Source organism: Channa argus, chromosome 5 (genome assembly GCF_033026475.1).
Source record: "Channa argus isolate prfri chromosome 5, Channa argus male v1.0, whole genome shotgun sequence".
Taxonomy (NCBI): domain Eukaryota; kingdom Metazoa; phylum Chordata; class Actinopteri; order Anabantiformes; family Channidae; genus Channa; species Channa argus.
Genome location: NC_090201.1, coordinates 9789300 through 9811247, shown reverse-complemented (window position 1 = coordinate 9811247; position 21948 = coordinate 9789300). Strand labels below are relative to the sequence as shown.

The window sequence follows — 21948 nt, the reverse complement described above, 5'->3', positions numbered from 1 at the left end:
ACAAATCTCAAACTAATTACTAAACTAAAACTGATCATTTCTGTTCCATTTTCTGTTAAAGTTATACTCTCTTTCTTTGTCATTAGATATTTTTCCCACCTCTTTCTTCCAAATCCCACGGATTCCTAATAAAACAACTCAGCAAGTATTTTTCAGATTTTTTTATGAATTTAAAATGATGACACTCAGTAAGTGCTCTCCAGGTAAATACTATTCACTCAATGTTGCATGAGTTAATTGTTGACTATTCACATTACAAGTGCTATTCCAATGTAAAATAATGGTAGTGGATTTTTAATTTAGTTCCCGGTAGTGTGTGCCCACCGCGCAGATTAATTTGAAAGCTTATGAAGAAAGATGAGAACATGTAGAGGTGTTTATAGCAAAGTAGGATAGTGCAACAAAAGCTATGCAGCACCTGTCACAGAATATCAGCTTATTTTAATGAATCAAAGTGCATCATGCAAGGCTTTGGTATAGCTTTGGTGTGTAGTTGAAGGCATATCATACATTGGCAGCGTGAGTATTATCAATTTATTTGGGAAATAGCAACAATAGTACACATTGACACCATCAATTTACAAGCAGTGCATCGTAATGGTTGTAATGGAGCGGAGAGTCCAGACTGGAGGAAAGCATTTATTTGATTATGACATGCAGAACTGTGTAAAACATCAGCAGCCTTTGAATTTTGTGTGGCTCTATGTCAATGGAGGTTGTGTACAACTGGATAAAATAAACCACAGTAAATTAGTTTGGCATAACTGTGCTTGAAAAATGGAGGAGCTGCTAACACTCACCTGGAGCAACTAAGTTGGGGTTCAGTGTCTTGCTCAAGGACACTTCGACATGTGACCAGAGGAACCGGGGATTGAACCAACAACTGTAGGATTGGTAGACGACCGCTCAACCTCGTATGCCACAGTTGCCCTATATGATCATTCAAAGAATGTCTTTTTTTGAATGGTGTTGTAGTGACTCCAAAGGATGAAAATGCCTTCATTAGTTTACAACACATGCTGCTTGAAGCTGAACCAGCTGTCCAACTGTCATGGCCCAATAAATCTGCTCAGAAGCGGGAGTTTGATGTTCTAATGGGTATTTGAAAATAACAAAATGGCCCTATTACCATATCTTTTGGGTAAACCTGCTAACTACATGCCAACAAACTGCAAGTTTGCAGTCCAACTATAAACTACACTCATTAGCCTTTGTCTACTTGGACATTTTGTCTACATCAGACTCCAGAACTGGCCAATTTAAAGGAAACTGCTAAACCTGTAGTTAATTAATGGTGTGAGTAAACATTAAGCTTATATGGTTAGTTAACACATTCTCTGAAGCCTGTGAATGCACTGAAAAAAATCATGTGGACGGTCTGAAGCTTCTCTCTTTGAACAGCTTTGCAATCAGCATGAAGCTTGAATGTTTGTGTAGTTTCAACAAGTCCAACAAAACTGAATTTGGACTTCAAATAAGTAGATAACGTGTCATATTAAATTGCCTGCTACTGTTGTCTAATTAATGCATTAGATACATATTTAATCAACATTTAAGCAAATACAAATGATCGGAACACTGTTGGTATATACAGATTATTCAAATTACTCCAAAAGTCATAAATAAGAGTGGCATCTCCATCTGATCTGATCTCAGTTTTATAGAGACTAATATTTTAATTGACTGAATGTCCAATGTTATGCACTATTACGAATAAATCATTTTTGATTGATTTTTTTTTGTTCCTCTCTTACAGATGCTGGCAGGTATCTACTGGAATCACAGGCAGTATTTTGATAGTGCAGATTACTGTGAAATCAACATTGCCAGAAAGCGCTGAGAGGCTAATCTGTATGGCAGACAGGTGGTGTGTCACCATAAAGAAGCAAAAAAGAAAAAACAGAGTGGAGTAAACATTTATCTCTGCAGTGACAGCTACAGGCAGAGCTGCTGTTGTCTAATATAAATATTCATCAAAACCTGCCAAGCAATGCTTCAGTTTAAAAGTTGCAATAGGTATTGATTTTTTCATCTTACAATGTGGCAGGGAAATACAGTCCTGTAGACATAAGTACTTATAATCCTGTGGATTCAAGCCATTTAAATCAAGACAAATGTGATGCTCAGTTCTAATAATGAACTGAGGGCATTATGGAAAAAACTTAATATTTCATATTTAAGTTGACACTGGATGCAGAGTCCAGTCTTCATGATGGAATTTGAGGAGAGCATGACAGGACTGTCCACAGCTGCATTGGTGGCCATCGCCTGCAATACATTTGTAGCCATTCTCCTCCTCCTCCTCTGTTTAATCCTCTTCAGAGCTTGTAGGGTCCCTTCCAACCCGGAGAGGCTGCCAGTTCTGGCTCCCATCGAAGGAGAAACCCAGCAAATGAACGAGCAAAAGTACCTGTTGACCTCTTGACTTTTGAAGGATGAGTCAAATGTAGCAATGAATGATGGCCACTGTGCACTCCTCTTCAAGAGAGTGGACTGAGGAAGAACCAGGACTGTCTGCAAGCAATAATCTGATTTGTCCTTCATAGATATTAAAGTCAGCTGCTGATCTAATGGCAGAAATGACTGTGTCTCACTAAGGGAATAAGGATGAATTTTGGTGGAGTAAGGAAACTCAGCGATTACTTTTCAGATCTTGTCCTTGGGTTGACAAAGCTCATGAAGGAATGCCCATGGAAGTGTATATGTTTAATATACACAGTAAACGGAGAAAAAGGACACGGCCACAAGGATGAATACAGGCTACACAAAGACAGAAAGAAAGGACTGTTCAGTACACAAAGAGAGACTGGCCTGTTGTCGGAGGTGTCTAAATATATCGTCTTATTTCATGCTCACTCCTGAAAAAAAAAAAAAAAAAAAGAGAAAATCAGTCTGCTGCTGAAAACAGAGACTTGAGCTTGTGTGGATTGTATGTGCCATTGTCACTCATAAATGCCAGTGATCTGTGAGGCATAGTGCCTTGGTGAGGGCGTTACATAAGGACTAGAGAGGCTTAGTTTAGATTTGTTTCCTCTTCAATATGGCCCTCACATCACCTGATATCTGCTTGTTGCTGTCCACAATGGCACACTCACTTTAGACTGAATCAGAGATCACCGACAGCAACTGCCCATGTTCCCCCACATCCCCCACAAATTATGATTACTTAAGCATGCAACCTATATTGTTGGAAATGCAATATCAGAAACACCAAGGCATGTTGTGCAGTCTGATGTGTATGATTTATGTATTTGACTTTACAATATCTTCCAGGATACTAGCTTATATCAGAGACTAAGTAAGACTAAGTAAAGGGGTTCACAATATATTGCTTTTGCTCACATGAAAATAAGAAGCTCAAATACAGTATGTATAATTTAAATATTGTTGTGTGGTATATCCCAGTAGTAGTATGAATAAAGCATCGTGATAATACATCTTCCTGCTAACTAACACAACAATGTTTCCATCAAACAGATGGAAAAAATGTCACGAATTACATAAAAGATGCTGTAATCGCATACATATTCTACACATATCTGTTGTAAAGAAATAATCCTAAACAAATTAAAGATAAACTGTAGCAAATATTCTTTGCATTTATAGACCAATTTTGTCATGCACCATGAATGACTCTAAAATACAGTGTTTGGCCAACCCTACAGTATGCATCCAGTTACTGCTGTATTCACTAATATAGCTGTACTAGTACCTGACTAAGCAGCCCTACTTTTAACTAAAGGTGTACAGACGACAGAATGAATCATACTTAGGGGAAGAGGGTTCTGCCTATGTTTGCAGGAAGATGTGAAAGGCAAAGAAGCCCGCTGTCGCAGAGGCAGATAGAAAGACAGGTGGAATTTGACTCCAGTTGAGCATCAGAGCACTGGGTGGTACTTTACTAAAGAACAAGATCATTAACATGAAGACGAAGAGAGAAAAACCCAAAAAAGACGGACACCACTATGACTCAATGTAAAGTTCTCCCATCGATGTGATATTAAAAGGCTCCTAGCTCATCCCTGGACAAGTGCCCAGGACGATGTGTGCCAGCCAAGATAAGTTGCCTGGATATAATCCACAAATGCTCAGTCTATTACGCTAATTTATGTCCCCGTGTTCTTGCAGTAACTCTTCCCCTCACAATTTAGCTTTGTCAACTTGAACAATACCTACAAAAAAGAGTTTAATAAATTGAACAGAAGAGGTCAGTCAAGTCAATGGAATTTTAATGCTGCCAGTTGAATTTATATCAAATATTAATGTTTACAAATGCACTGTTGATTAAATATAAATCATTTAACAGCTGGAAAGAAATTAAAAAAAACATTCTAAACATCTACAAAATGTTTTCTTCCTATGTCAAGTTGGTCTATGAAATTTGGAACTTGAAAGAGAATATAATGAGAATATAAGATAATACCATGTTAGAATGAGAAGCCACAGTGAAAATGTTAAACTGTCCTGTGCTCTGGTTCTCTCAACAGACTAAGGAGCTTCTCCATCTTGGCTATTTCCGCTTCTGGACCCTTAGGCAGCTCCTGACCCTTCTTAGCCTATAAACACACACATACACACAACAGAAATTAAATAGATGGATGGACAACAGTAACACAGTGATTATATTTCTATTCTTATAAATATGCATTGTATGTTATATTCTTTGTAGATACAGGGTCAGTCAGTAAATTCAATGTTTGTGGCGTGAGCATGCATTTATTATTGGCATATTAAAAGCTCCTAGGTGTAGAAAAGCACAGCCACTTAAAGCCAGCTAAATAATCTCACTTTGTCATTTTGTGTCCGGGGCATCTGGTGTAAAAAAAATGTGCCAAATGAACGTGCAAACCAATGATCCGCTGTGGTGACCCTGAACTTACAGGATAAACCAAAAAACAAAATATAAAACAATAAATAGCTGCAGGAGTTAATTCCAACTCTATAAAAACAATTAAATCTCAGATGTTGTTCCTGGAACTCCAACTCTGTTTTCAGCCCTTGGTATTTCTCAGTCTTCTCATGTTCCTTCTTCCTGATGTTGTTATCACGTGGGATTGCTACATCTATCACTGTGGTCTTCTTCTTCTTCTGTTTGTCCACCACTACTCTGTCCAGTTGGTTGGCCATTACCAGTTTGTCAGTCTGTATCTGGAATTCCCACAGGACCTGAGCTTGGTCATTCTCAAGCACCTACAACCATCTACATCTGCGCGCTAGCTTCTTGGACCCTGCTGTTATGTGGTGGATTAGTATGGTACACCCCTGCTTCTATTGATCTTGTACTTAGAGTTTGTGCTGCCAGGATTAGTGCATCTGCACTGTCTTTCAGTCCAGCTTTTTTCAGCCACTGGTAAGATTTTGCAATATCAGGCACTGACTGCAGTTGTTACAGTCATCAATGTTATTACTGTTGTTACTTCTATTACTATTAAACAATGTAATCACCATAAAGCATTCAAAAGTTCACAAATGCTAGTTAAAATATATTAAGCTCCAAACTGAATAGACTACGTAGCTAAATCCTAAATCTTTGAACTAAATACACTTTAGCATTAACTTGGTCTCTTTAGTACTAAATTGTGCCTTGCCTGCCACTATAAAACAGCAAATACATATAATCTTTGTATACTAGTAAAAGTATAATAATACAGTACAACATCCACTTTTAATAATATTAGTGTGGAAGTGGGACTCGGTAAACATTCACAGTTGAACAGCTGTGGGTGACTTGATGATCCATAATGATAGCTGCATTGCCAATACAAATGAGCATCAAATCTCGATGCAAAACAAAACAAAAATGTCTATGATGGAGAACTTCTCAATAAAGCCTCCTTGGTGGAGTAAAGAAGGCTGACTCACAAATCAGTACTTAAAATTAATCAAAATCATAATTCATTTTCTCTGGAGATGTTAACTTCCATTCCAAAATAATAAAATCTCGACATTAGGATTTCCCATGTGCAAAAGCAATGGATACAATTCACCATTATTTCCAGGCTCTCTGCATTAACATAAATCTAAATGCTATTATAGAAATATTTTTTGGTGAGGCAACAGTGATAAATAGAACAGCACAGAATATTACATAATTGTGCATTTTTATAGTGTAACTGCCACTTATGGTTTGTGTTTGACAAAGCACGAGGCCACTGAAAACAGAACAGATGTGATGAGCACATTTATGTTGCACACATTTGAGCTGTATGATGTGTACTTAATGTGCATTATATGCATTGTGACCCTTTCAGACTAGATCCAAGCAAAAAGTGCTGATAAATTTGATTTATTGTACAACACCGTTGTTTTCTCAAACCCTCAGACTTTCAAACATATAACACAACATATAGTACAGCACTGAGGAGCAATAGGAGACTTGGGCACTTGGTCCCAAACACAGGCATCATACACTCCCAGGCCTACACATATGCAGCATAACAGCATGTATATCTGACATTACCTCATTACTGTAACTGTGAAAAACTACTCAGTGTATTTTAGAACATACTTTGGCAGGATATATCCAGCAGTAAGCCTTTATTTTCTGAAACTTGTTGTCAGTGCATTTGGCTTACATTTTGGAAGATCAAACAATTAAGAGGTATTTGTAAAGCACTACAGGACAGGAGGTGCAAATTGGACTTGTTTGCTGAGAGTAAGAGAGCTGAGCAGATGGGCTTCCTCATCAGTCTTATTGAAAGCCCTTCAAATAGGTGAGCACAACACACTTGAAAGTTGCAGTCTGGAATGCTAGGCCAATGTACAAATGTTCGGGGTTTATTAATAGGGCAGCATGCCACCTATGGTAGTTTTTGTAAGCCACTGTGCCATTTGTAAAGATATATTCTTGATCATATTTCTTGTGCCTGATGCTTAGGTTGTGCCAAATGGATTTTTACCACACCGGGTTTCAAAATGCTATGATGGCTGTCAGTAGTGCTGAACTGTGTAACTATTTCCCAATTGTACACTTTAGGGTTGCAGTCTGAGGTTGCTAATGGGGTAGCACTCTGTGTGTGCACGTCTGTGTGTGTATGTGTGTGTGTTGGGGGGTTGAAGGAGAACTGTTTCTTTCTGCACCCAGGCTTGGCAATGCTATGTATGTTGCACAAAAGCGTGTTGTGAAACTAAATACATATTGCTCTAGCCATTTTAATGTCTTCTAGTTTACATGCAGCAACATGAACAGCACAAATGAATACTGGAGAGGCTGTGGAGCCGACTCTAAATGGGCCCTGATTAAAGTGTTGTGACTCGGTTTGTCATTTGGTTTCCTCCTGTGTTTAGCAGGGCCGCTGTGATTACTCCACATCTCATTAACCACTGTCATTAGTAGCAACAGAGCTTTCAGTGACTCGTCAATTGTAAATAGACTCAAGTGGAGTTTTGTTTTGCTGTGTAGTTACAATTTACTAACTTGCCAAATTTAGCAACTTTTTAAAAAGATGATTATGTCATAGTATTTACTGCCAATTTTATTGATCTTTTCAAAGAAGCTTAATCATATCATGATCAAGGATATTCAGCTTCTCTGTGTCTTTAAAGGTCCAAGGGGCAAGGTGAGACTGATATTTAGGCAATTATTGATGGTGATAATGAGTAGTAGTAGTAGTAGCTGCTATCAGGAAGGTAAATTTATTTTCTTACCACCTTTAGGTAGCCCTAAAAATATATGTCTGATAACGCAAATCAAAAGGACTCTTACCTTTGGCTTCTTGCGGAGGTTAGGAGACAGCTTGAAGCTGGTTATGCAGCCTCGGTCACTGCCCACTATGATGATGGGATAGATGGGATTAAACTCAATATGAGTCAGCCTGGTCTTCTTTTTGGCAACTACTAGCTGCTGGCAGATAGCCTCATATTTGTTGATGCTCAGGTCGAAAACATGTACCTGGAAAAGATTGGTGATTAGTTCTAATATAATTTTATATTCTCTTAACGGTTCTGAAGCTCTAATTGAACTGACATTTTAAGAGTATGGCACTACCATCATACCAATGAATAAGGGTGTAAATAATAAAAATGATAAAACCTAAGCTATCTTATTACCTACCATATTAGACTGCAGGATATACGCAAGTCTGGGTGCATATTTCTTTCCTGAGTAAGTAAAAGCTGAATCTGTTGATACAGACTGCGTTTTCATATCTTGTGTGTGTCGAGAAGAAGAATGATGGAGCACAAGCCTCTGCAGGCATGCAAGCTTGACCATCTGGTGCAAAGAAGGGTGTTTCCAGTAATTCAGTGAGTGTGCACTTCTGTCCGTGTATGAGTGTGTGCACGCCATTGAGAGAGAGACTGCGTGTCTAAGCATCTTAATCCAGAAGGAATAAGTGCTCACAGATATTCTTCTTTGAGGCTAAATTCATTTAGACAATCTGCTGACAACAAATGGTCCCAATGCAAAGCACAACCCACTCTTTTTACCAGAAAGATGACTATGCTTGAACTGCTTGGGTACAAACTGTCAATGTACCAGCACCACACAAAGCACAAATGCAGTCATCCGGGTGCGACTTTCTTTAACCTCTATAACTACAGACGTTATTTACAGTGTATTGTCTGGTAAAATATAGGTGCAAATGTAATATTAGATGTTAATGATTGCAGTATACACTGACTACACCTGTAATTTAACATAAAAGTTACTGCAAATTGTTTGGAAGGTTCTGATACCAGTTGAACTATGGCTTTTTTTCCAGGAAACTAGTTAGCACAAAAATGTATTTTTACACTACCTCAAAATAACTGATGCAGATTTTTATGGCATTTAATTATATTAGGTTCAAACTTTTATTAGATATAAAAATGTTGCATGATCTAATGTAGTTAGGACCGTCCCCAACTCATAAGTTCATTAATTGACTCGGAGGGGGCTGTTCAATATGTATACTATTTGCCTAAGGACAGCAGGAATCCAGCACCCCTGCAACGCAACCTATAACAGAATAAGCAATATACAATGAATGGATATACAATGATATACAGTGAATGGATGGAAATATAATTCTCCTTATTATTATCATTGTTCACTTTTTGCTCGCAGCTATTTGATTTATGCTGCCATTGTAGGCCCATTGTAAAAAAGTAAAAAAACAAACCAAACCAAAAATTGAAAGGCTCCACTTGAATAATCTCAGTTGACTGATGGGTCGTCCAACTAATGATTCGAGTTATCAACTTTCAAGGGGGAGCCCTAAGACATACTAAAGGAAATATGTGATAATCTATGTGCAGTAGGTTAAGAAGAGCTGTACTGACAGCAAATATGGATTTTGAGACTAATCAGTGGGGGAATATGCCTGTACTTATTATTTCATCTTGACACTTTATCTCCTCACAGTCAGCTCAGATGGAGAAGCAGGGACAGAGAGAGAACGAAGAGATATTTGTTTGCGCTGCACAAGTCAGTGTCATTCTTACACCTAAGGCTGCCAGGAAAGTCATTATCCTTATGAACTTATGTACACGCACACACACACACACAGACAAAGACACACACACACACACACACACACACACACAAACACACACACACACAAACATGTACTCCATTGCCCTTGACATTTTGCACTGTGACACCAGCAGGAAGCCAGGTTGTCATTAACAGTAAATACATGTCAAGGAACTCATAACGCATGCTGAGTCACTCAAGCTCCATGAGACACTTGTCACAGAAAATGACAAATGTACTGCAAAGAATCTGCTATCCTGGGGACAATTATGCCGAATACCATCATGCACTAAGAACACACCAATGAATGTGGGAATTTTGAATATATTCTGTCATTCTTTCAAATTTGGCTGGAACTGAATGAAAAACATTATTTAGGGTATTAAGGTAATTCAGAATTTGTGGTTTACAGGTGACATGTAGGTAAGATCTAAAATTTGTCTTTTACCAGTATAATTACACAGAATTACTGGCTCTGTCAATTTAAAATGATCTTTGGCCAACTATTCCCTTGAAATCATACTGGAATAATTTGAGTTGAATTTTGAGTTCACCCTGCTGAGAAATAAAGGAAGCAGCCGAACTGACCTTGATCAACTTTTATAATCTTGTCCTCCCTGCTGCATAGAAGGGAGAGGATATTGTGCTAGTAAGATGTTTGCCAACCAATGAGCTTTTAATTCGTTCTTTAATAGCTGATTTGATCCAGTTGCAGTGAACTAATTGTAATAAACATCAGACTTTATTGGTACTCTAGAAAATAATTTTATTTAATTAGATTGTTTGGGTAGGTATAAGATGCTTACAATTAAAGAAACAGATGTTTTTCTGGGTTCAAAGTTTAAATGTATGCACTGCCAGTTATTTATTTGCCACTTGTATACAAGGAAAGGGACATTCCCTTTCTCTCCCTCTCAAATGGCACATATTTCCTCTCCATCACCCTCGCTCTACGTCACTTGGCACACTGGACAGGAAATGTGTCAGACACAACACTCTGGACTTTTATAGAGTGGCACAGACTGGTGTGAAGAGAAACAGATGGGGACAGCTTGCAGCCACACTAATAAAATATGTGGAGATAGGCAACATGGCATCCAGTGAAATTGGACTGGAATCAATAACCACTGGCAGGGCAGGAAGCTGCCTTTGTTATAGGAAACTGTGTTTGAACTAATTCAGTTGCCTGAGGCTGTTCTGCATTAATCCGAGGCTTTGCCTTACAGATGGGGTTTAGCCAGCAAAGTCTTTCATTATCTTATAAGGATAATAATGAAGTGGAAGTGAGGTAATAGATGGTGAAGCTGATCTCCCATTTTCTGTCTGGTAAGTGTAAAGATTATGTTACTTTAGGCACAGAGTAGATGTGTGGTAGCCTTTAAATCTCCCCATCTAGATCTGAGACTATCATGAAAATGTCATTTCTCCTTTCCTCCAATCCTAAATAAAGAAAAGAACTAAACGGCATTTAAGATGTACATTGTGATGTTAAAAACATCATTTAGAACCTACAGTATCATGATCACAGGATTTGGTATAATAGACATTTGCACAGCACACAGGCCCAAAACAAACAAAAGGGCCAGCTGATAAATTCTCAAGTTAGATTGGACATTTCAAGTTTAAAAGGACACTTACTGTTCCATCTGTTGTGACAGCAGCAAATACAGTAGAGGAGTATGGAGACCAGGCAACGTCTCCAACAGGAGCATTAAGGTCAAAAGTGAACATTGGAGTTCTGGAAAATACAAACAAGGCCATACAATTTTAATTGTCATGACACTGCATTAAATGTTATGAGCATTTAAAATCTTTTTGCACAATCTATATTAATCATAGTCAATTTCCAGATATAAAACACTTTATTTGTGTAGTCTAGACATTGCTACATTTGTCATTTTTCCTACATGTTTCCAGAGGAAGAAACCCATCTTTAGACCAATGCCTCATTGGAACCATGTCTTAGTAATAGGTTGTAATTGCCCTCGCACTCTTTGGGTACTTGGTGGTTAATTTTCAAAAGCAGGAACACTTCGCAACTGTCACCTAAGACAGCTTTCTATGCACATTCTGCAAGTGAAACTGGTATCAAATGTCAGCATTTATTTGTAGAATACGGCTACCATGAGCACGCTCAGAAAAACTAATCAAAACAAAGTGATGTTGAGATTGGTTGGAGAAATACATTCAACACAGGGTTAGTGAATGTCAGAAAGAGCCACACAAACTCCCTCTGTCTGAAGTGGACACTATTGTGTTCACTATTGTGTTTCATTTTCTAAGCAAAACTGACCCTCACAACTTCTTGTAGCTCAGTAAATAAAACAAAATGCACTAATAGCTCTTAATTTGCACCAGTCTTATTTGATTATTTAGGCATGATGTGTCTCAAATGACCTGCTGGTGCACTTATTTGATATATAACATTCACTTTAGTAAGTGGAGAATATGTCTGAAATTTGATGCAAATATCTAATAAATATGATGCACTGTCTTCCAAGAGAGTCTTTATTTACCACCGATAGGACTCACAGAATGTGTCTAAGTTTATCATTAGTCAGAGGTGCAACTTTATTAAGCCAATATTTTCTGTAATTATTAGATTTGATGCAACGCTTTTGTAGCTACAAACCTTTGATTCCATTCAGGACTGACTAACTTCATCTGACAGTTTAAAATATGCCTCATCTGTCAAACAAAAGGAGCAGTTTTTTAGTCCTGAGTTCTTACATTTCTGAACAGTGAGGTAAAGAGTTTGTGAAAAGTTGTTTGATCCAGTCAGACCTTCTCCTAGAAAGAAAATGTTTTATCTGTGGGATGTTACGGATCATTCTTGAAAACCCCATCTCTCATAATGGGCAGATGATTACTATCATTATTCAGTCAAGCTGCCTGTGCTGACAAGAAGTGGGAAGCACTGTGGGTTAGTGAAATGAAGGAAGGAAATTATGCTAGGTCTTCGACAAGTGTAAGAAGGGAATGAAGACTAATATGCTGTACTGTAATATAATGGACAGATTATAGGAATAATGATTATCTTCTTCTGTGTGCTTCTTCATTGAAATACACAGAGGATAAGAAATGGTGCTAAGCATGGAAATATAAATGCAGCATAAAATTCCATGTGCTATTCTGTAATTAACCACATACATTCTGCATTAGAGGTGAAATACAAATGTATTTGATCTTATATTAATTTTACTTGAATAATGGTAAAAAATATATAAAAAATAAAAACAAAACCAAAGAGTAATCAACATACAGTGAAACTGAAATAAAAACAAAACTGAACATTTCTGTAAAACAAAAGTAAAAAATACACAACTAGCCAATTATCCCAAGTCCAATTCTTTTATTCTTTATTAACTTTTCCCCCTTTACTCCCATTTTGATGTGGTCCACTTCCTTCTCCCACACATTTCGTCACAAGGTCTTTGTTTTCATCCAACAGCTAAAGTGCCCCATCAACCAGTAGGAGTAAAAACTGCATCTACAAGTACAATATCTCAGTTGTGTTTGATGCAATGTGTTCTGTTCTCAGTTGTGTTTGATGGCCAGCAGTGTCACAAATTGATGCCATGGTGGTCTGCTTACTGCTTTTACTCAGTAAAAGCTACACACCATCCAAGTGCTTCTAAATATTTTCAGCATGTAGCACAAAATGATGTAAAACCAAAAATCTACACCACCCAGAAATGGAAATGGTATTTGGGATGGGAAAAACAACATCTAATACTGTACATACTGGGCTTCAACCAAAAAGATGATATAAAAAATACACAAAATAGAACATTTGTTTTTTTTCTCTGATAAATCCAAGACAATCCCTCTATTTTAAAATGTCCTATCTACAATTGCTATGGACTTATTTACTGTAACTGTTATCTTACTTGATTGTATGGTCCCAGATTTTGACAGTCCAATCTGAGCTGCACGAGATGAAGACCTTTGGATGGAAGTTGTTCCACTTAACAGTATCCACTGCCATGCTGTGAGCATCATAGGTCTCCAGGAACTGGCTTGAATAAGTCTTGGAGCACTAGGGATTAAAGGAAAAGACATGTTTTATACACTGTTTTTCTTTTAATAACTGCCTATGTAGTACCCCATTCGTTACCCGATTTCATCTCAAGTAAAACTTGACTTAATGAACCTAATAAATGTTTAACAGCCTTAATGACACGTCAACAACTTTTATATTTCTAAACCTTTTTGTTTTTTTTCACACTTAATACTAGTTAGACTTTTTCCTGTGAGTTATAACAATGTCCTCGCTAAAACACTAAATATAATGCTTTTAAACATTTCTCAAATGCATCCCAAGCATACTATATATGGGTAGGTGCGCTGGTCGGTCATATGAGCACATACTGCATGATAAACCTGCAGGCTCCCCACAACTATCAACGTTTCAACAAAGTCAAAAATTGGATTTCCATGGTAACACAGTTCCTGCTAAATTTAATCCAAACAGTTTTTTATTAGTATTTATATAGTATGGCTGGTAGAAATGTGCAGAAATGTAGGAACAGTATGTATGCACTGAAAAACAGATTTTGAGAATCTTCTTCCAGCAATTCCCTAGATCAGAAAGTTGATGCTCTCAAAAAACGGCACCACAGCAAGCATATCCTGACTTTTGGTCGTTTGATTTATTATGCTCCAAATATATGTATTATAAACCTTTATTTTGCTATTCAATAGAGCTTTTCTCATTAGGACAACTTGATGACACCTTCTGTTAAACACCCGTGATGCCCAAGCCCAAGTTGAGATGACACTGGTGACATCACAGCATCTTGACAAAGTATGCTGCACACAGGTTACGTAATGCTCCTCATAAGGAGTAAAAATGGACAAACCCTTTGTTAAATCTGTAAACAAATTTTGCTTTTGAGTGCAGGACATGGCATAAAATATTCATCCATCCATTATCTGTTACCGCTCATCCTGTGTAGGGTTACAGGAAGGCTGGAGCCTATCCCAGCTGTCACTGGGCGGGGGGTGGGGTACACCCTGGACAGGTCGCCAGTCTATCTCACAGACAGACAACCGTTCATGCTATTTACACGTACAAGCAATTTAGAATGACCATTTAACCTAACATGCGTGTCTTTGGACTGTGGGAAGAAATCGGAGTTCCCAGAGCAAACCCAGACAAGCACGGGGAGAATATACAAACTCCACACAGAAAGGTCACAGCTGGCCTACAATTCAAACCCACAACCTTCCAGCTGTGAGGCGACAGCATTATAGCACAACATATTTTCGTGAGAATGCTTTATCTATCTAGGGACATGTCATTTTCCATTGGGGGACAGAAAACTTTGGGAGACAAGAGATTTAATGTTCTTGACCGTTTTAAGCAAGAGAGTAATGCACCTCCCTGTGGTTCAGTGATGAATTACACTTTAAATGTTAACATTTTTATATGTAAGACAATAGGGTTTACAATGGCATCAAACAGCAGCAGACGGAACACATTAGCTGGACCATCTAGGATTAAACAGCTTCAGGAATTTAAGGTTCGCTGTTTCTGGCCACTGACCATTTAATTGTTTTCCTGCAGCTAGATGAAAAATGTAATTGGTCCTCTCCTGTGGTTTCTGTGCCACTGAACTCTTAGGTGATAGACAGATATCATTTCATCACACATACTGGCTGTGCGTCTGCAAGGAAAACTAAGTAAAGTAGGTGCATTCTCCAACTGCTCTTGATTGTGTACAAAGCCCAACAACACTGTTCAACCAAACATTTTCAAAACCATCTCATTGCACCTAGGTGTTATTAGTAAGATAGTCAGGAATTCCCTAATATCTTGTGTGGCTAATTATAATGTATAAAAGAATAAAACATATTAGTTAAAAAAGTTGCATCCACCTGCAAACGTGCTAAATATTGTGACTGCAACACAGAATTGTTATTAATACTATTTTGTCCTTTTAAATTATATAAAATGCAATGCAGTGTAATGATATTGCTGTTTTATATAATTTTTAATTGTTTCTGGGTGTCAGTGCAGTTCTCTTCTGAAGCTCAAGTTATGTTGGGCTAAAGTTTGTTTTGCTTTTTTCAGGGTTTGTGTTTTTAGAGTTAAAGTGTTGTGACAAAAAGATGAAAAAATCTTATTCTTATCTTATTCTGTAAATTTACAATATCATTGTGTTCTTAACAGTGTGTGCACCTGCCTGTGTGTGTGCTAAATTGGTAAATTTGTGTTTACTTTCATGCCCTTAAGGGTCAACCTTACTTTCCAAAATCACGCTTTCCAGTAAGATACAGAAATAAACTAGTTTATGGATGAGGCTTTGCGGAACACCTGTAGCTTTTGGATTCTTTCTATGAAACTAATAATTAAAAGGAGTTTTATACACGCACTACCTTAAAGTCCAAGAATATGCACTCATGGTGCAACCTTTGCAACCCTAATACTATTAACAAATACACTGGCATCACATAATGTCTAAACAACAACAATATCAAGCCTCTTGTCTCACAAATGTTTAAAACTCTAGATTTTTTGAGATTTTTAGCTAGAGAAAACAAAAGTAAACTACAAATAGTCTATATAAGAGATTATAATCATACAATGACTAAAACATTTCAGATACAAACAATGAGGAGAATAGTTAATAGACACCTGACACTTGGGTTTAACTAACTGCATGATAAATGCATTTAATGTATCTTACTGGTAAAGCAATTCACCATTTACATGAATACCTCCATCCATCTACTATCTGTACCCATGTATCCTGTTCAGAGTCATGGGGGGCTGTAGCCTATACCAGATGTCACTGGACAAACAGGTCCCCAGTCTATCTCAGGGCCAACACAGAAAAACATACAGACAAGTCTGTCTGTGTACAACTGTGGGAAGAAATCAGAGTCAAACCCATGCAAGAACATGCAAACTCCAAACAGAAAGGCAGCAGTTGGCTGCTAGATTTGAACCGGGAACCTTTTAGCTGTGGGGCAGCAGCGCTAACCACTAGCACATAGTGTATTAGGAGTCTGAGTATTAGATCTCAAGCAAGTTTCAGGACAGTCTATATTAAAATGATCTTAAAGCCCATGGTTGTCTGTGTGTTTGAAAATAAATAAAAACTGAATATGATAATAATATTGTGCACAAGCAGTGCTTGGTGGTTAGAGTTGGTTAGAGTGCATACAATGTAACTACAGCAGCTTAGATTGAAATCCAGCTGGGGACATTTGTTGGATGTCATAGCCTTATTTCTTCCTTCATATTACCTGTTCACTCTGCCATGGAACATATAATAATGCCGTAAAAGTTTTAAAAAATGAAATAGACATTTGTGCACAATCAATACTATGAGGAAACCACAAATATGGCACAAATTTTGAGATATATACAACTATTAATAATTATCTTGTAATATTTTGCAAATCAAAGATTTACTCCACCTCTCGCCCAACGATAGCTGGGACGGGCTTCAGCCCAACCCTACTTAAGATGAGGAGTTAAGGTAATGGATGGATTGATAGATTGATCATCACGACTGTGGCTAATGCTCAGTGTCTTGAGTTTATTGTATAACACAATTTGTGTGATTCCATTCCCTAATAAATGTTTAACTGCCTTAACGACACATGTCAACAACTTTTATGTAATTGTGTGACAAGTGGAATCTAAAGTACATACCTTGTGTATTTTGCCTTCCTCAGTGCCAACTAGAAAGAGATAGTCGATCTGTTTATGGAAGTCAAACGATGTACCACAAGCTGTGGATGTAAGGCATCAAGGATTTAAGTTAGTAATTAACTTAACTTGCACTGGGCAGGTGTACAAGACCAAGGCAAGTCTGATGTGGTATCAAATAATACAGTGTATTACTTTGCCAGAGTACCAGCAGTTTACACATTGTAAGCATCTATTTTTCCGTACTGTATATGCAAACTGTGACCCTCCAAGTCAGTCAAGCCTTACCAGTGCTGTGCTGCTGCATGCCTTCTAGGCCCTCAGAGACAGATCCAGATAGTGACAATGTGATAATGTCTGTAAAAGCCAGCTCATTCTGCAAACGTGCAAATATTTGGTGATGAAATTGTAGATACTGTATATATACACATGCAAATACAACCAATCACATAATTTAATACAAAGCTGAGAGCTGATACAAAAACAATTTGATTTAAAAGCATCTTGAATGTGCATTATGTGTATTCTAAGATAAAAAATAAGCTTGGAGAGTACAAGCCACAGAAAAAATACTTTTAAATAAATACAGTGTGTGCTACCTTACCTTAACAAGTGTCCAAGACACAACTCGTCCATCAGATGAAACAGAACAGAAATTGTGGTTGTTGTCCATATCATCATTCTGCCAGCACACCTGAATAAACAAGAAAATGGATGGTGTGTGTAAAAGGCATTTATGTGCTAGATCTAAAGAGTGTCTTACAAAGTTCTACTATTGCATTTTATTTATTCTCTAGAGCATAAGATTCTGTGTTAGACTGTGGAAGTATTAGTATAATTCAGCATCTGTGCATTCCTAGATTTTACATTTTTGGGTAGCTCTAAAATTGTTCACAGTTACACAATTAGAACATATGGTATAGTTGTTGGGTTGCTGGAACTAGTCATACACTGTGAGCTCTTGTCAACTCTGCCTTCTCTTCTACTTTTACCTGCCAGACAGGGTCAGTGTGCTTGCCAGTCTTCGCTGTACTCTTGTAAACAGGCTCCAGACCCTCCTCTCTCAAGTTGTAGACAGCAACACAGCCATCGTAGAAGCCAACCGCCACCAGGTAAGAACGCTGCTTATGGATATCGAGGCACAGAATGCCAGAATTGGTGGGGCAGATGTACTCTGGGAATGTTGAATTCTTCAGTGAGTAAAGGAGAAGCATGCCACACCCCTGTTTATTGAAGTCATCTGAAAAGAAGATGGAGAGGAAGGATAGTGGATGGAATGATTACATTTCAACACATTCCTTAAATATCTATCCATCCATCTATTATCTCTAACTGCTTATCCTGTTCAGGGTCGTTGAGGAGTGGGAGCCTATCCCAGCTGACATTAGGCGAAAGGTGGGGTACACCCTGAGCAGGTCTAAATAAATATTTATTAATAAATGTTATTGTGGAATGAAAGCTAAACCATTATTCTTCATTGAAAGTGATGACAGCAGATCTGATTAGATAAGTTAAAACTGTCTGAGATGTTTGCATAACTTCTCAATAACATAACATTTCAATATCATGTACTTACATGACCCCATTCCTACAGCAAACAGATCCTGGTATTTGGTATTCCTGTTAAAGAGAGTTTCATTAATCAGTCAAGCAGAAGTTATAAAATAATCACTGAACTACTATAGCAAACAATATAATTTTTTTTCTTGTTTCTGTAATTTTGGCACATGAGCATCATACAGTTCCCACTGCAATGTAAAAACAAAACATAAGCAACCTACCAGCAGAGTGCAGTGACAGACAGTCTTTTGGCTTTGTCATATTGGAACTTCCACAAAGGGAGAAGGGTGCCCTCCTGGTCCCTGAACTCATCAGAGGCATCCTCAAAGTATCTGAAATCTGAAAGGGCATCATAAGCGGAAAAGGAAAATGAACAAGAATGAGACTTACTTAGTTATTACTATTTACTACTATTTAGTTACTACTACTATTATACTATATTATACTGTCATTTCACACAGTTAAAGTTAAAGAATATACCTTGTGCAATATCATCAAAAGTGTTTTGTATGACCATTCGCTCCAAGATCCTGGAAGATTTACCCACTTTGTTGATGTCATTACCCTATTAACAGAAATATTAGAACCTTTGTAGAAGCATAGTAAAAACATAACTACAATTATTTGACTGACACTAACAAAGTCTTCTATAATATATGCATGATATGGCAGTGAATCTTATTATCAGAGTATTGTCAGACAAATGTGCTAGAATACCAATAACCATTGCCTGTCAAGACCAGAAAGTTGGTGAGCAGCTAATTCTACCTGAGTTTCCATCTGCATCATCTTCTTCTTGCTTTTTTCATTGTCTTTCTTTAATGAAACAGCTTTCTGCTTCTCTTTATTCTTTTCTTGTTTCTGCAGCTCGTGCACATATGCATCATAGATCTCCCACTGCAATGAAAACAGAGTTATTACAGTCAGCCAGAGGAAGCACATAAATTTACTGCTGATTCAAAGGGAGAATAGAAGCCTGGTATAAACATGTCTTTTAAACAAGTCAGGGAGTCCAATACCTGATTAGCAGTGGCAGAGAAGTTAGCGCGTGGTGGAGGTTCGGACTGGCAGCTTCTTTCCTACAGAAAAATAAAAATGATTCCATTAAAACTCTTGAGACACTAAACTATATATATATATATATATATATATGTATGGCTGCTATTGTATTAAATTTGTTCTCTTTTTAACTGTTGCATATCTCAGCCCTTATGGTGATAGCTACTATACATTTCCTCCTTCCTACCCTTTGTGGGTTATCAAGGGTTTGGGAAGCCCTCTCACTAAAGTTGAACTGGTTCGTAAGTTTTGGCTTCTTCTTGGAGGCAACGTCTTCCACTCCAGCTTCCTCCACTTCACCTCCATCATCTATAGGTTTAGCCTGTAGAATAATGGAAGTTTTAGAGGTCCAGTCCCACACAAAAAGTCTGTGTCGTCACTATTTAATATAAAAGTGAAATAAGATGTTTTTACTGGGGTTTCTGGTTTCTCTTCATCAAGTTCTGCTCCACTTTCAACTGTTCCAGTCTCTGGACATAAAATAATAAAAAGAATGTGTTTCAATATTTGTATGGCACATGTTGAAAGTGACACCTTGTGGCACGATGTATGCACTACACCAGAAAAAACAAGAGACAATAAAAACGCAAAACATTAAATATTATTTTAGCATGTTTAAGAAGCTACCTTCAGGGAGACCATCTTTAGCCATCAACCTACGAGCCTCGTCTGAGTCTTGATGCAGGAGACCGCCCTCCAAAACAAAGTGAACACCCATCTGATCTACAACACTGGTCAGCTTAAAGGAACGTTCCTAGAAAACGAAATGAGCAAAGATGCGAGGAATATAGAGCAATAGAAACCTGTCAGTTTTGTTTGACTGTGGTTAGGAGAGAAAAAAATAATCTATGGTAATTAAATACTTACTGTGGATAGTATCAAACAAATATTTAAAATAAAGAAGCAAAGAAACACTCGTAAAGAACATCTATTAAATGTGTAGAGTCCACTGCACTTGTTAATTGAACATTTCATGTTATGAGGTAGCTTCAGTGTTGCAATGAAGATTAAATATAAAACGCCATTTGACGTTTTAGGCCTGGATACAACTTCATTACCTTGTAACTGTAGCGGATAATGTTTTGGGGTGCATGTGGGTTGTTTGCTGTCAAGATCCTTGTGATTTCTTCTTTCAGCTCCTAATTATAAAGTTATACAGAAAGAGCATTACATATGGCAAAGGACGATGACGAGGACAAGCTTTTTTGCATGGAAAGTTCAGTAAAACAGCAGCAAGTTTTAAAGCAATTCCTGAGACAAATGAGCCTATGTGGCTGTATTAACCCGAGCATCGAAAAGCCGCGTGTGTCCCTTACGGCATCAGAGAGCTCCAGTTGATCTGCTGGCTTCATGAGTGCTTTACCGTGAGACCACTCATCCAAAACATCACCGGAATCTGGACCCTCCTCCTCATCCTGTCACATTACACAGATTTACAGATACACATTACAAAAATACATTTTTACTTCTTTTACACCTTGTTTTTGACTTAAAGTGCACCCACCTTTTTCTTACTTGCAGCTTTGGTTGACTTCGAGCCAGGTAGCTTCGGAGCATATGAGCTCTGTGTGAAAACAAATGAAGACCAACTAAACGGTTTGCAGTAAGAGCATGGTTAACTTTAGTTCATTGCGTTCAGAACTTAAAATCGGCTCTAAATTGGCTCAGCTAGTATAAGTTGAAAATTCAACCTTACCTTCCTCGTAAAAGCTGCGGCGGGTGCATTAATTTGCACCGGCATTGCGACTTAAGTCTGGTTTACGGACTTCACCGGCACTGTAGCTATATGGTCCACATATTTAAAAAAAGAAACTTTGAAATAGTGTAAAGGACAAGTTGATAACTACCCGCTGCTGTGTGTACGTTACCAAGACGACCAGCATGGTAACCCAAAGGGGTCAAAAAGCTTGTTAACAGTCAACACACTTACCATCAGCTGAAGCTCATTTTAATTGTGTCAACTCACGGGAACCGTAAACACTAAAAGCCTTGTTGAGAACGCATCGCTTTCAACATCTTCTTATTTATTTATGATATTTATATAAAATACCCTTATGTTATGTTGCTCAATTTTGAAGGAGAAACAACCAAGAGCACAAGCATATGTGGCATATGGGTGTTTAATATTTTAATTAAGATAAACAGTTTTTATATTTTATTACTGAGAACAAATATCCAAATCTAAGACTTGACTAAATGTAATGTAACGTGT

At 37.7% G+C, this 21948-nt stretch overlaps 1 protein-coding gene across 2 annotated transcripts; it reads right to left on the bottom strand.

Annotated features, from left to right (window-relative positions):
• Positions 1 to 2510: 2510 nt before the first annotated feature.
• On the bottom strand, positions 2511 to 21649 carry dnai1.2 (dynein, axonemal, intermediate chain 1, paralog 2). Of its 2 annotated transcripts, XM_067504367.1 has the most exons (21): positions 21433 to 21649; positions 21241 to 21300; positions 21053 to 21151; positions 20795 to 20875; positions 20364 to 20490; positions 20151 to 20206; positions 19924 to 20058; positions 19697 to 19756; positions 19446 to 19574; positions 19158 to 19242; positions 18899 to 19016; positions 18694 to 18737; positions 18110 to 18357; positions 17722 to 17811; positions 17406 to 17493; positions 17121 to 17200; positions 13345 to 13493; positions 11093 to 11192; positions 7706 to 7891; positions 4424 to 4556; positions 2511 to 2858 (listed from the first exon to the last, which is right to left on the bottom strand). In XM_067504367.1, the coding sequence occupies exons 1-20, from the start codon at positions 21475 to 21477 to the stop codon at positions 4455 to 4457; spliced, it is 2082 nt and encodes a 693-aa protein (XP_067360468.1). In that variant the 5' UTR covers positions 21478 to 21649; the 3' UTR covers positions 2511 to 2858; positions 4424 to 4454. The 2 variants fall into 2 exon arrangements, with proteins under 2 accessions (XP_067360468.1, XP_067360467.1); XM_067504366.1 differs by lacking the exon at positions 2511 to 2858 and having other exon boundaries at positions 3302 to 4556; positions 21433 to 21648.
• Positions 21650 to 21948: the final 299 nt, after the last annotated feature.